This window comes from Tenrec ecaudatus, chromosome 4 (assembly GCF_050624435.1).
Source record: "Tenrec ecaudatus isolate mTenEca1 chromosome 4, mTenEca1.hap1, whole genome shotgun sequence".
Taxonomy (NCBI): Eukaryota; Metazoa; Chordata; class Mammalia; order Afrosoricida; family Tenrecidae; genus Tenrec; species Tenrec ecaudatus.
The window spans coordinates 84,593,655-84,608,329 of NC_134533.1; the positions used below are offsets into that span (position 1 = coordinate 84,593,655).

General features: G+C 39.2%; 1 protein-coding gene across 1 annotated transcript in view; it reads left to right on the plus strand.

Annotated features, from left to right (window-relative positions):
* TMEM135 (transmembrane protein 135) overlaps positions 1-14,212 on the plus strand; it is a 241,999-nt gene extending 227,787 nt beyond the window's left edge. The window contains exons 11-15 of the mRNA XM_075546429.1: positions 1,830-1,893; positions 2,735-2,811; positions 10,011-10,109; positions 11,119-11,186; positions 12,456-14,212. Of these exons, the coding sequence (XP_075402544.1) occupies positions 1,830-1,893; positions 2,735-2,811; positions 10,011-10,109; positions 11,119-11,186; positions 12,456-12,588 (441 nt within the window). The 3' untranslated portion in view covers positions 12,589-14,212. The remainder of the gene's footprint in view (positions 1-1,829; positions 1,894-2,734; positions 2,812-10,010; positions 10,110-11,118; positions 11,187-12,455) is intronic.
* Positions 14,213-14,675: the final 463 nt, after the last annotated feature.

Here is a 14,675-nt window from a genome sequence, read left to right on the forward strand (position 1 = left end):
TTATATAAACCCAGAATGTTCCTACGTGGGTTTGGTAGTGAGGGAGAGTACGAGTGAGAGTCTCCGATCATTGTTCACGCAGGGGAGCTGCGCGTAGGCTTTGTGAGAATGTTGGCCACCGTCTTTTCAACCCGGTGGTGCTGGAGCAGGTATGACACACACCTAAGGAGGTGTGATAGGCTTTGCTCTCCCCCTGACTCCTGATTGCTCAGGAGAGAGAGAAATTAAGGTAAGAGAATAGGAAATACAAAATGAAAAATAAGTGGAGGAAGGGGAGACCTAAGAAGAAAGAAAGAAAAGAAAAAAAACACAAAAAAAGAAGAAAGAAAAGAAAAACAATGTGGCACAACACTGGCACGCTCACTTAGCCACCTGTCATGGTGCCAGCCAAAATGTGATGCCCGCTTCATGGGAGTGTGCACCACCTCATGTGGAGGAGGCTCAGAGGAAGGCACTGCCGAGCACAGAGGCAGTGAGGTCAAGGGCACCAGCTCAGCAGCAGCCGGATCACAAAATAAGAAAGGGCCAGGAGAAACCAAAAGGGGGGATGAACTGAGAAGTAAAAGCGGCATATAAAGAAAAACGAACAGCTGTCGGGGAGCAAGGACAGCTGCAGTGGGAACACAGAGCTAGCTCCTTCTGGACCGGTGTAGGTGGGTGCTGCTGACCCAGCATGAGGAGCGTGGGTACTCACTTCATGGGATAAAGAAAGCGGTGGGAGGCAGAGAAAATAAGAAAAAGAAGAAAAAATAAAGGCGGGACGGAAAGAAAGAAGATCCAAGAAAGAGGAAAATAAATTTAAAAAGAAGCAAAGCATAGTAGCAGCAAGTGTGCTAACCTCCAAACACGCACGGTCGGTGGGAATGTAGCCCTGCTTCTGCAGACCCCACCTGACTGGGAATGGTGGATGGAGGTGCTGCTAACTTCATGGGCAATGAGGGAGTGGCTTGCCCAGCCTGCTAGGGTAAAAGGACCAGAGGAGAGAAAGGGGTGGGGAAGAAAGGGAGGGAGGCGGGGGAAGAGCACAACCGTGAAGAAAGAGGAAGGAAAAAGGAATAGGCGCGGCACTGGCAGCGTGGGCAGGGTGGCAGTTTGACCAGCTGCAAAGTGGATGGCAGTGAGGGACCGGGCACGCCTCTGGTCACCAAGGGAAGTGGAGAAGCCACACACACTGGTTGCCCCACTAATGTGGGAGCTGGTGCAGCCCAGGGCAGTCAGAGCCAGCCACCTGGTTCTTCCTCCCTCTGGACCGCTTCCTTCAGTAATTCAGATTGGCAACGTCGTTCACTGCCCCTGCTTGCAGCATTTACTCAGTCTCTTCTTCTCACTGGTGTTTCATTGACTTTTTCTTTCCTTTGTCGGCTGTGTTCTAGCACTGTTATTCATATTCATTGAACTTGATTTCTTGGAGCCTTTGTGTAGGCTGTAGAGGATCTGTATAGTGATCTGCCTGGTCTGATACTTTGGACCTTTTTTTAAATGGTTGATTTTGCAGATACCTGCTGAGTTTCCAGGTTCTAGGCCTTCCAAATGGAGCATCATTTCCTTATGACATTTATTTTTATTTTTGGGATTGGTTCAGGATGCTGGCTTGCACACACTACCATCTTTCTAGAATTTCCTAGGTTTGATTTCTTAACGAAGTTTAAGTAGATAAATAATTTTCCTAACTGTGTGTTCAGTTTGGGTTAGACAAAATTACTCACCAATTTGCTTTTAAAATTAGCTGGTGGAACACTGTAACGAGAGCACTGCAGGTACTCTTGTTTCCATGCATTATTTGGTTGATATGAAACAAGGGAAGTAATTGTGTTTCCTTTTTAATACAGGGTACTAGTTGCTTCCTGCGCTGGGTCAGAAATCTGGATGATGAACTGCATGCTATCATTGCTGGTAAATAAATTATCTTTAACAAGAATATTATTATTATATCAGTGATTCATAGGAATAACTAGTCACTATTTTTCAACTTCATCTAATATCTACATATTTTCCTTTCTTTGTAATAAAAGACTTATTGAGACCGTAGTCCAAACGGTGTGTGCAAAGTTTAACCTATCAAGGCACTCTTGTCGTCTCTTGCTTTGAGTGGGCAGTACAGTGACTAGGTCAACTATCTGACCTGCTACAGGACAGAAGACCCAGGGACTGTGTCACAAAAGGACACGAAGACTTTAAATATGTAAATGATTAATACAAGCTTAGTTATATTTCTTTAAAAATTCCATTTTTGCCACTGGGGAGATAGCTATTCTTTATATTCTTATCTGCACCTCCTTTGATTCTCCACTTGTAGAATGAAGGTAGTTCTGTGGAGAGAAATGTGATGATTGCATTGGAAATAATCTGAGCTATTAGAATATTTCAAACAAATGATACCAATAACTTTAAACAATTATCTTAAAATATCATTATACTTTATAAGGCCATTGCTTTTTTTTTTTTTTTGGTGACCACGAAGGGAGGCCATTGCTATTTTAAAATTTAACTTAAAATATTAAGTTTCTTGTTATGTATGTGAAATATGCTGCTTGTTAATGCCAAAGGATAATTTAATTTAAAAGGTGATAATATGAGCTCACCCCTTTTAACACTATCAGGTGTATCACGTACACATACTTTAATGAGAGAGAATGGTAAAATTAATTTTTTCATGTTTAAAGTGACATAGATTATTTAAAATCAAGGAAATACTTTGAGATCTGATCAGTTTTTGCATAATTTGTTTTTTCAGGATTTCTGGCTGGTATATCAATGATGTTTTATAAGAGCACAACAATTTCCATGTACTTAGCTTCTAAATTGGTGGAGGTAAGCAAAAAAGTCGAAGTACAGGTCTTTCAGAGAGCTTTTCTATAGCTGCTGTCTGTATTAGTAAATAATATATCCTGATTACAGAAATGAATTCTAATCCTATGAAAATATTTTAAACAATCAATTCCTTTTGTGTGTGTGTGGATTTTTAAACTTGTATAGAAATGTGTGTAAGAAGTATAGTTTAATTAACTGTCATTCACCCATTACCCAGCTTCAGTGACTATTAGCATTTAGCATATATTGTTCCTTGGTACTGAGTTATTTTAAAGAAAATTATAGACATTGTGGACTCTCATTTGTAAACAACTCAAGATGAGGACTTAAAGGTTTAAGGGTAAATGATAAAGAATCTTTACAATCAAACCAACAATACCTCCAAAATATAAGGGATATATCCTTACCAAAAACTTTTTACATTGGCAGTCTCTTCATGTGAGTATATGTCCAGTTAGAAGTAGATAGCGTTGACGGGCTCACAGATATCTTAGTCAGATGGCATGCAAACAGAAGTCTCCTGAAACTGGCTGGTAACTCCTTTCCCCTTCGTGTATTTACGCAAGAGCTGTGGCATTAATTACATTAATGTCCTTTCACCAGGTTCTGGGTTTTGCTAATTTCACCCTCATTTGTGGTGGTTAACACATTTCTTAAATATGTATCTTTTCTCTAAACTAAATTCCCATTACTAAATATTTGTAGGAATATACAGCTTCATTGTTAGCTATTTACAGATGTAGACAGTGTCCGTTTTCTGCTGTGGAGCTGCTGGTGGGTTTGAACCACTGACTTGTAGCTAGCAGTTCAGTGTATAGCCCATTACATCACCAAGGATCCTTCAAGAACAGGGGTCGCCCGATTCATCACAGTAGCAAACTGACAGTGATGAAGTAGCAACGCAAACAGCTTTATGGTTGGGGGTCACCACACCGTGAGGAACTCTCTGAAAGGGTCATGGCGTGAGGACGGTGGAGAAGCACTGCTCACGAGACCAGTCTCTAGAAAAGGACATTATGCTTGGTAAAGTAGACCATCAGTGAAAAAGTGAGGCCCTCAGGGAGGTGGATTGGCATGGGGCTGTGAGAGTGAACTCAAACATAAGTTATGAAGATGTCACAGAGCCCACTCCGCAACGCCTAACAGCAGAACTGCCCCCAAGGGCAGAGGGTGGTGGGTTTGAAGCCCCGACTTTGGGAAAGTAGCCCAGTGCTTGAATGTCTCCCTGTTGCTTTCTTGGTGATATTAAGATTGTTCTGTGCACTCGGGTGCTGGAAAAGCCGGCATGAGATTCCCCATTAGTTTTTCACATAATCTTTTATAGCTGCCATGAGTGATTGTTTTAACTGGTTAGCTCATTACACCACCTATTACCATCAAATAGATTCACACCCACAGTGAAGCTCCATAGGGTTCCTGAGGCTGTAAATCTTTACGGGGCAGATCACTTCCTCTCTCTTCCACAGATCAACTGGTGTGTGTGAACCAAACCTTTGCAGTTAGTGACGCAGTTGTCCCACCAAGCCCCCTGATCTCATTAGGGTTTACAAAATGGTGATACTATTATTGTTTTTTCTTTTGTCCTTATCAGCTGTAATTATTTGAAAAATAAGAACTTTTCCTTAGGAGTTATTTTGTTACCCCCGTTTTAAGAGAGAGAAGAGAATATATCAGGAGTATATTTACATTTCCAATTCAAGATGAATATTTTAGGTTTTATTTAACTTGATTTTTTAAAAGTCTCACACTGAAAATATTAGTCCTTTATGAGACAGAATTGCTTATTTGTTTTATCTAATTAAGTATGTTTGTGTGAGCACATGCGTGAGCTTGTAGGAGAGAGAGAGAGAGAAAGAGAGAGAAAGGGAGAATGGATTTTGAAGGCTTGGGGTAACTAGTTTGTTTTTGTTCTCGGTGTAATGGGAAACCATTGCAGAATTTGAGGCATGGAAATGATCATATGAAGACGACCGTTCTGGCTCTTGTATGGAGAATTGACTAGAAGGAGCCAAGACTCGGAAGCTGAGGAGAACAGTTAATCACAGTCAGGAGATGATCTTTTAGATCAGGGTAGAAACTTAAGAATACCACCTCCTTTAGTGAATTAATGATTGTGGTTTAATAGACCATCACTTTTCTGTAATTGACGTGAATTTTACATTAAAATGACCTTTTATAATGAATATTATAATATAGTCAGCTATAAAGTTAAGTTTTCTAAGAATTTATGAGTCACAGCATAATTCATTATCACATTCCCATTATTGTGCTATTTGCTGATAAATGTATAAAAGAAGTATAACATGATCTTTGCCATTCATTGGCTTAGAATCCGTATTAGTAAATCAATTATATGAAATAACTAGGAACACAATTATTTTATTATACCTGGCTCACATCACATTTTTTGGTTGTCATTCTAGCACATCTGAATTATATTTTCTGCAACGTAAATCCACTGTAGCATATCTGTACCTCATAATGTACTCATATTATTTTTAAAGTAATATCCTGTGTGTCATTGTTTATCCTATTTCCTAAGTAGATTTTAACTTTGTTCATATTTGATAGTTCTTATGCACCCCAAGTAGCACACTACTTTACACATATTTACTTTTCCATATGTAATGTATTCACCTCATTATTTCCTTATATCTGAGGGGTGCCTCCTCAACACTGGATTTTTTTTCAAAACAACCTTATCACCTTCAAAGTACTCACCATCACACTCAATACATTTGTCAGATCTATGATTGCATTCTTTTTTTAAAATTGTTTTACTAGGGGCTCATACAACTCTTATCACAATCCATACATACATCAATTGTGTAAAGCACATCTGTACATTCATTGCCCTCATTATTCTCAAAACATTTGCTCTCCACTTAAGTCCCTGGCATCAGGTCCTCATGTTTCCCCCTCCCTTCCCTCTCCCCACTTCCTCATGAACCTTTGATAATTTATAAATTATTATTTTGTCATATCTTGACCTGCCCCACGTCTCCCTTCACCCACTTTTCTGTTGTCTGTCTCCCAGGGAGGAAGCCAAATGTAGATCCTTATAATCGGTTCCCCCTTTCAAACTCACCTTCCCTCTACCCTCCTAGTGTCACCACTCACACCACTGGTCCTGAAGGGACCATCCGCCTTGGAGTCCCTGTGTTTCCAGTTCCTATCTGTACTAGTGTACATCCTCTGGTCTAGCCAGACTTGCAAGGTAGAATTCAGATCATGATAGTGTGTGTGTGTGGGGGGGGGGAGGTAGCATTTAGGAACTAGAGGAAAGTTGTATTTTTCATTGTTGCTACATCACACCCTGACTGGCTCGTCTCCTGCCCAAGTCCCTTCTGTAAGCGCATATCCAGTGGCCTACAAATGGGCTTTGGGTCTCCATTCCGCATGCCCTCCCCCCACCCCCCTCACTCACTATGGTAAGATTTTTTTGTTCTGATGATGCCTTATACCTGATCCCTTTGACACCTCATGATCGATGGGCTGGTGTGTTTCTTCCATGTGGACTTTGTTGCTTCTGAGCTAGATGGCTGCTTGTTTACCTTCAAGCCTTTAAGACCCCAGACTCTATATCTTTTGATAGCCAGACACCATCAGCTTTCTTCACCACATTGGCTTATGTACCCAAGCGATCTTATCATGGAGGTGAGCACACAATGATATGATTTTTTTGTTCTTTGATGCCTGATAACCGATCCCTTTGGCACTTCATGATAGCATAGGCTAGTGTGCTTCTTCCATGTGGGCCTTGTTGGTTTGCTTCTTCAGCCGCTTTGTCTTCGGCGGTTGTGTCGAGAAAGTGAGCATCATAGAATGCCAATTTAAGCATTCTTGAATTGAGGGAGTACTTGAGTGGAGGTCCTATGTCCTTCTGCTACCTTAATACTTAACCTATAAATATATGCACATAGATCTATTTCCTCTTTTTTTTGCAATTCCATTGTAACCATCTGCCATCTTCTTGGATGGCTAACAGCACCTCCCTCGTATTTTTCCTTCACTTCTTTCAAGTCATATTGCTGTCTTTCATGTCCCCTTGCATTTGTGAAAACAAAAGAAATCTTACAGAGTGAGGTCATGTGCGTAAGGTGCATGGGGCAAGACAGGCATGCTGTTCTTTGCCAGAAACAGGCGCACTGAGATGGCTATGTAAGCTGGTGTATTCTCATGGTGGTAAAACCATTCCCCCATCTGACACAAATCATCAGGCCTTTTTGGTCACACACACAGTTACAGTATCTTTTATGACCTTCTAAATAGTAAACTTAATTAACAGTCTGACCTGGTGTGACCAACTCCAAATGCACTATTCCCCTCACATCAAATAAACAAATGAGCATCATCTTGATTTTTGATTTCACTTCACAAGCTTTTTTGGGTACAACATGACGATGGCGTCTTCCACTGGCTTGATTGATGTTTGCATTCAAGGTTGTAAGAATAACACCCTGTCTCATCGTCAATAATGACCTTGGGAAAAAGTCTGGGTCACTTTGGAGCTGTTCTTTCAAAGCAGGGCATTTTCCACTCAGTGTTCTTTTTTCTATTCAGTCAGGACCCGAGGCACACATTTCCCAGCAACCCTTCTTATTCCTAAATCTTCCTTTAAAATTCACTGAACCGAGCTTCAAGATAGTCCAAATAACTTCCCCTTCTCTTCAGTGCTCCATTGTCTGTCTTTGAGCACAAGTGCATGAATTTTGTCGACATTTTCATCCGTTCGGGAAGTTGACAGACGTCCAGAATGAGGTTTGTCATCAACTGACATTTCACCATTTTTTGAAACGAGAAAGCCACTTATACACTTGCGTTTTTCCCGTAGTGCTGCCCTTGTAAGCTGTGTTCAATATTCACAAGTTTCTGCAGCCTTTTTCCTGAACAGGAAACAAAATTTCATAGCCGGACACTGTTTTTTAAATCAGCCATCACAAAAAAACAAGGTTCGCACATAGATCTATTTCCCCATTCTCATATATAAACATATTTACATATGTAAATACCTTTATTTAGACCTCTATAAATACCCTTTGTCTCCCAGATCTTTCCTCTATTTCCTTTGACTTTCCTCTTATCCCACTATCGTGCTCAGCCTTCATTTGGATTTCGGTAATTCCTCTTGATTACATTACCCTTGATGGCGCCCTACCAGGCCTCCTACACTCTCCTCACCACTGATTTGGACCACTTGTTCCCTTGTCCCTGAGCTTGTTAACACAGCTTCCTTTCCCCCCACCTCCCCGTCTCCCGTGTCCCCCCAGGAACTGTCGGTCCTGTTGTTCTCTCCTCCAGGTTGTTCATCCAGCCTGTCTTATTTAGCCAGATCTGTGGAGATAATAACATGCACATAAACAAGACAGAGCAAAACCAAGCAACAAAAGAAAACAAAACAAGCACATCAGAAAGCTAATGATAAGGTTTGGTATTAAGGTAGCAGATGGACATTGGGCCTCCACTCAAGTACTCCCTCAATCCAATAATACTTTGTTCTATTAAACTGGCATTCCATGATGCCCACCTTCCCGGCACAATTGCTGAAGGCTAAGCGGGTGCAGAAGCAGATGTGGTGAAGGAAGCTGATGGAGCCCGGCTATCAAAAGATATAGTGTCTAGGGTCTTAAAGACTTGAAAGTAAACAAGCGGCCATCTAGCTCAGAAGCAACAAAGCCCACTTGGAAGAAGCACACAAGCCCTGTGTGATCACGAGGTGTCAAAGGGATCAGGTATCAGGCATCAAAGAATAAAAAATCATATCATTCTGAATGAGGTGGAGTGTAGACTGGGGACCCAAAGCCCATCTGTAGGCAACTGGACATCCCCTTATGGAAGGATCTTGGGGGGGGGGGGTGAGCCAGCCAGTCAGGGTGCAGTGTAGTAACAATGAAACATACAACTTTGCAATATTCTTAAATGCTTCCCCCCTACCCCCCACGATCATAATCCCAAATCTGGCTAGAACAGAGGATATACACTGGTACAGATAGGAATTGGAAACACAGGGAATCCAGGACAGATGATTCCTTCAGAACCAGTGCTGAGAGTGGCAATGGAGGGAGGTTTGGGTGGAAAAGGGGAACCTATTACAAGGATCTAATTATAACCTCCTCCCTGGGGGGTGGACAGAAGTAAAGTGGTTGAAGGGAGATGTTGGACAGTTTAAGATATGACAAAATAATAATTTATAACTTATCAAGTGTTCATGAGGGAGGGAGGGGGAGCTGGGAGGGAGGGGGAAAATGAGCTGATGCCAGGGGCTTAGGTGGACAGCAAATGTTTTGAGAATGATGAGGGCAAGGAATGTACAAATGTGCTTTACACAATTTATATATGTATGCATTGTGATAAGATAAAATGATTAAAAAAAAGAAAATCCAAAATCAATCAATAAATTAAAAAATAAAACAAAAAAGCCAAAGTTCGCGTGAAATTGCTTTTATCAAAAAATTCATTGTGATGAAAGAGAACCTTCCCAGTCTATACTCGGTGCACAAACTCGGAGCGAGTTGCTGGATGCTCTACTAGTGGGAAAAATGCATACCATGAAAGCTCCCCCTAGCAGAGCTTTTTTCTGTTTCTTTTTTTTTTTTTGATACACCCTCATATGCCACTGAAGTTCTATACAAATCAAATGGAACACTATTAGTAAACATCATATTCATTCACCTGGACTGAGGTTAAGAAATACAATATAAATACACACCACCCCTCCCCCACTCTTATCGTCCTTATCGGAGTGTGCTGATGGTTGGTCTTACACATTACCGATGCGTTGCTCATTTTTTAAGTCTCCAACTATAAACACATTGTCTGGCATAGTTTGCCTTATTAAGTGTCGGATGAATAGTCCTCATGAGGAATGGAGGACTTTAAATGTTGTACAAAGAGGCACTGGGGAAAAAGAGCACACAGAAGTAGAAAAGGTGCTATGGGATTTCACTGAGTTGTGTTACTGCTTTCAGCTGGTGTGAGGAGCAAGGAAGTAAGGGAAGGGCACGGGCTGACATTGAATGCTTCCATGGCATTCAATGTGACATGATGGGAGCGCAAAAGGATTGTTTAGGATTTGGGCGGAAACATTATTTAGCTATATTTAGGATTAACTCTATTAGGATGGGAACACATTACTTGACTATAGTGTTTATATTACTGAACGTTTTATTTATAAGCCTGGCATTGTATCTGTTTTGCAGACAATGTACTTCAAAGGCATTGAAGCAGGCAAGGTGCCCTATGTCCCTCATGCCGACACCGTCATCTATTCCGTCTCGACCGCCATTTGCTTCCAGGCAGTAAGTGGAGCTTTTAGAGTGAGCTGAAGCGTTCTTTATTTTTATTGTACATTCAACCAATGCCAGAAGAAGAATACATGTCTGGAAACATTTCTGTTTCTTACATTTTATACCATTGCTGCTTTTTTAAAAGCAATATACTCGCAAGTTTCACATCAGTGAACATGTTAAGTTAATAGGTCACGTTCTGTTTTATGAACATTCTGCTCTCTAGGTTTAAATAGAGTGTAATTTCTATGTAAATTGTTGTTCCAGGGCCTGAGGTAGCATGCCCCAGTCTTCTTCCAGGGGTTGGGGCGGTGGGAGGGATAGTATGTGCATATAAGAATAATTTCAGTTCCTCAATTTTGATCAGGGTATTGGGGGACTGGGGATGGAATCTAACTTAGCAGAAGCATTGTCTGGTCTTTTTTAAATTCTGTAATCATCATTAGTGAATGTTAATGATTTTAGGGCTGTTGGAAAATTTGTTCTTTCTCACAGTCATACTGCCAGGTTGATATTTTTTTATAACTAATAAAGTGTCTGCTATTCTATGGGCACTCAGTAAATGTGTCCTTATTGTAATGACTCTGAACTCAATTAGGAACCCTGGTGGTATAGTGGGTCACTGTCAATCATGAGGTCAGCAGTTCATAACCACCAGCTTCTCCATGGAACTGAGAGAAAAGTATCTGCTTCATAAAGATTGACAGCCTCCGAACCCTGTGAGGTAGTTCCACTCTAGCTCTGCATGGTTACTATGAGCCCGAATCAGCTGGTTGGCATTTGCTTGGATTTATTAACTCAGCTATTATTTTAAAGCCACATTTCCATTTGAAAGTATATTTACAATGATTCTTGATAGTTATAGACTTAAACATAATATAACATGCATTTATTATTATTGCAGTAATTTTCATTTAAAAACACAATGGTTAATAAAAATACAGATAGAACAACTCAATGGCCCTTAAGATCGATGATAATGCCATTTACTAAAGTCTGCGGTTCAATGTTCCTCTCTTAGGCTGTCATGGAAGTTCAGACTTTGCGACCATCATACTGGAAATTCCTTTTAAGGCTCACCAAGGGCAAGTAAGTGATTTAGATGTTTTTGTTGTAGGTGATGTATATGTCCTTCTTTTTAAATCCTTATGGGGAATAGTTCAAATAAAGTACAAATAACCACTTTTAAATAGACAATATGAGGATTTCCTCCCACCATTCTCATTCTCCCATACCCCTTGTTGTCCGTACATCTTCTTTCGTTTTGATGGGTATACCTATTTCACAAATATAAGTGGGCTCATTTAATATTTGTCCTCCGGCGTCTGGTCTGTTTCACTTAACATGTTTCCAAGGTTCACCCATGTAAGGGGTGCCCCAGTACTTCGTTTTTCTTTGTGGCAGAGTAGTATCCCATTATAACGGTTCTACATTTCGTTGGTCCATTAATCTGTTGAATGGGTACTTGGGTTGTTTATACCTTCTAGCTGTTGTGAATAATGCTGCAGTAAACCTTGGTGCACTTGTGCCATTTTGAATGATTGCTTTCAATTGAGGCATTCTAACCAATCATAGGCAAGAAAACATCTCGTGAATCTTTTTGGTTTAATTACAGGACTATTCTTTTAGTGGTAAAATAGATACTGAGAAAAAAATCAAATATGGCCAACTTAATAAAATTGGGTCTTATTTTAGTCAGCAGTATTATGTTCCCAGTAATATTTTATTATTATAGGGAAGTATTCTAAATTGATATTCATTTTATTAAATGCTAATTAGTTATACTTAGCATTATAAGTGTAACTAATTTGAACCTAATTGAAAATCTCTGGCTAGTTTATGTTTTAATCATCAGATATTTACATACTTATTTTTGACCCATTATGATGCCAATTATGGGAGACATTAAATGCTTTCTTTATCTTATATATTTTCAAAAAACTTAGAACTTAAATAATCCATTTTTGTCAAATCCTTGGGATCTCAGTCTCCCAAGGTTTCACCCAGTAGTAATTGCTAGCTCGTTTATGTAGTTAGCGTCCTGTGATTTCATTCTTCATAAAAATTATATGCAATGAACTTAATTTCTGTTTGACATATTCTGGTTGAAAGAACTTTAAAACTGCTTAAAATAATGATGCGGACCTCTGGGGTGTTTGTACTGGGCATTATATCATTGAATACAATGTGGAACCAGTGAATCTGAGAGAGTGTCTGTATGACTATTGCAGCAGTAATTGACTTTAGGTCTTACACTGTGTCCACCCTCTTCCCTTTGTATAAAATACGCCAGTCATTTTAAATTTTTTTAATTTTTAAATTTTTCATTAGCTGTCCACTGTGTCTTCTGTTTTACAGATTTGCTGTCATGAACAGAAAAGTTCTTGATGTTTTTGGTACTGGTGCATCTAAACACTTTGCGGATTTCATCCCCAGGTTGGATCCAAGATACACGACTGTAACACCAGAGCTCCCCATAGAGTTTTCTTGAAGATGATTGTAACTCATTAATGTGACTAGATGTTTTCTCATTGTCCTCTGAAGGGTTCATTACATTGAGCACAAGGGAGGGGGCTTGAGCTCAAACTTCAGTGTTATTTCAATGAGAGATGTTTTTTTGTTGTTGTTCATTTTTTTTTCTTACCAATCAAAAATACTGAAGCTTTTTTAGGAAGGTCTTGCTTAATAATTAAGCTCCCTCTGTAGCCAGAATCTGATTCTGGATCACTGTAGTAGTTTGCATTATGAGATATTATCGATTAATTATGTCCACAGCAATTTAAAATTATCTATGTACAATTGTAATAACAAATAAGAGTATACTTAAAATTACTTTAAACGATGTCTTTAGTTCATTCCAGTATAATTCTTGGTTAAAACTATGAATGTGTCTACACATTCAGATTTTTAAGGTTCACGGGTATGTGGATTTGGTATGGTTTTTAAATGGTTAACTCTTGTGGTGATTCTTCTGGATGAGAAGTTAACTCTTCATAAACAATGCTGCTTTAGTGTAGAGCAATTTAGTGAAGAAAGTGGCCATTCTTCCTTCAGGGATGCACAAATGAGTATCAGATCTTGTGGATGTGGTAACCATGTTCTTCTTTTCCACTGGTACATCATCTCTGTCTTTTGACCAGCTGGGCTGTTCAGCAGCCCAGTGAACCTATGTGCTAATGGTGGGTTAGGAACAAATGGAAATTGACACATCTGATAAAAGTTGAACTATCCTGTTTTAATCTTTTACAGAAGCATTACACTTGAATGTTTAAAAACAAATGAAGTTACTTCTGCACCTCCTCTATATTTATGATGTTTGTTTTAAATGGTAAGAGTGGAATGCCATAAAGCAAAGTCTGTATACAGTTGTTTCAGGAGGGATCAAAGTCCTATTGAACTAAAGAGTTTGGCAAGTTTGGCAGTTTCTTCCCTCTCAACGGTTTCACCAATAGAATGGATGTTCTATGACTAAAAACCAGTATAAAAACTCGCTAATTGGATTCAGGTCCTTTCTGGTTGCTTGTAAAAAAATATATATATATATAATATATATAGTCACCATATTTACTATGTTCACATACAGAAGTAACAAAATGTAGGCACGACTGTTTCTGAAAGTTTGTTCAGGACAGCTGTGACTGCAGTATGAACATTCTTATAAAGTTTTTCAGGGAAAAGTTGTACTTTTCTAAGCTAATAAAAGATTTAAATGGTTGTGCTATCTACAGTTATATAACAAATAAGGGTGATTGTATATTTTTTTAATATAAATTTGTTGCTGTAAAGGTTTTAGGTCATTGTGAATTATGCACCAGAACTTGTGTTGCAACAGGAATTATACTGACTTTAAAAATGCTTGATCTCCCATATTCAATTTCACCAAGTGCTACATACTTCTGTTTATATGTAATCCTGTCCTTGGTTGTTATGGCAGATTCAAACCCAACAAAGAGATAAAACTTGGTAACTGAGAGAGCCACTCTCAATTTGGGCAAAACTTTGCATTGCGATTAATGTATGAGACTTGACCTGTATCATCAGCAATGTTGTTGAAGGGTTGTTTTGGTTTCAGTCTTCAAAGGTGATTAATAAATTACATTTTAAGTTTTTAGTCACTGGGATCAAAATGATGATCGGTACTGTATTTACTTTAAGAATGAAGTATTACAGCAGTGAGAAGCTCTCACTGCCTGTACCTCATTTTCTCGATTCAGAAATTATGTTTATATTATTTTTCTGTCAGATTAAAAGAAACCACGTCAATCTATAAATTATTGTGTTTACTGAAATTAAAAAAACTATGAGATTGAAAGACAAATTCTTCTGAAATTTGCTGATATTGTTTAGTAAAATTTTGCTGGTCAAAATGATGCATTTCTATGGTTTATTTTTTTAATTCAGATTACAGATCTTTTATTTGGTGTAAAATGTAATGTGAAAGCGTCATGAAGCAGAATAAAACAATGAATGTTTAGCTAGCTTTGCTGTGCACTGTGACTAGAGTAGCTCCGTTGATTGCACTGGTCCAGGCCGCAAAGTTCAGTTGCAAGCAAACGCAGGAAATTGTGTTTTTGTTTT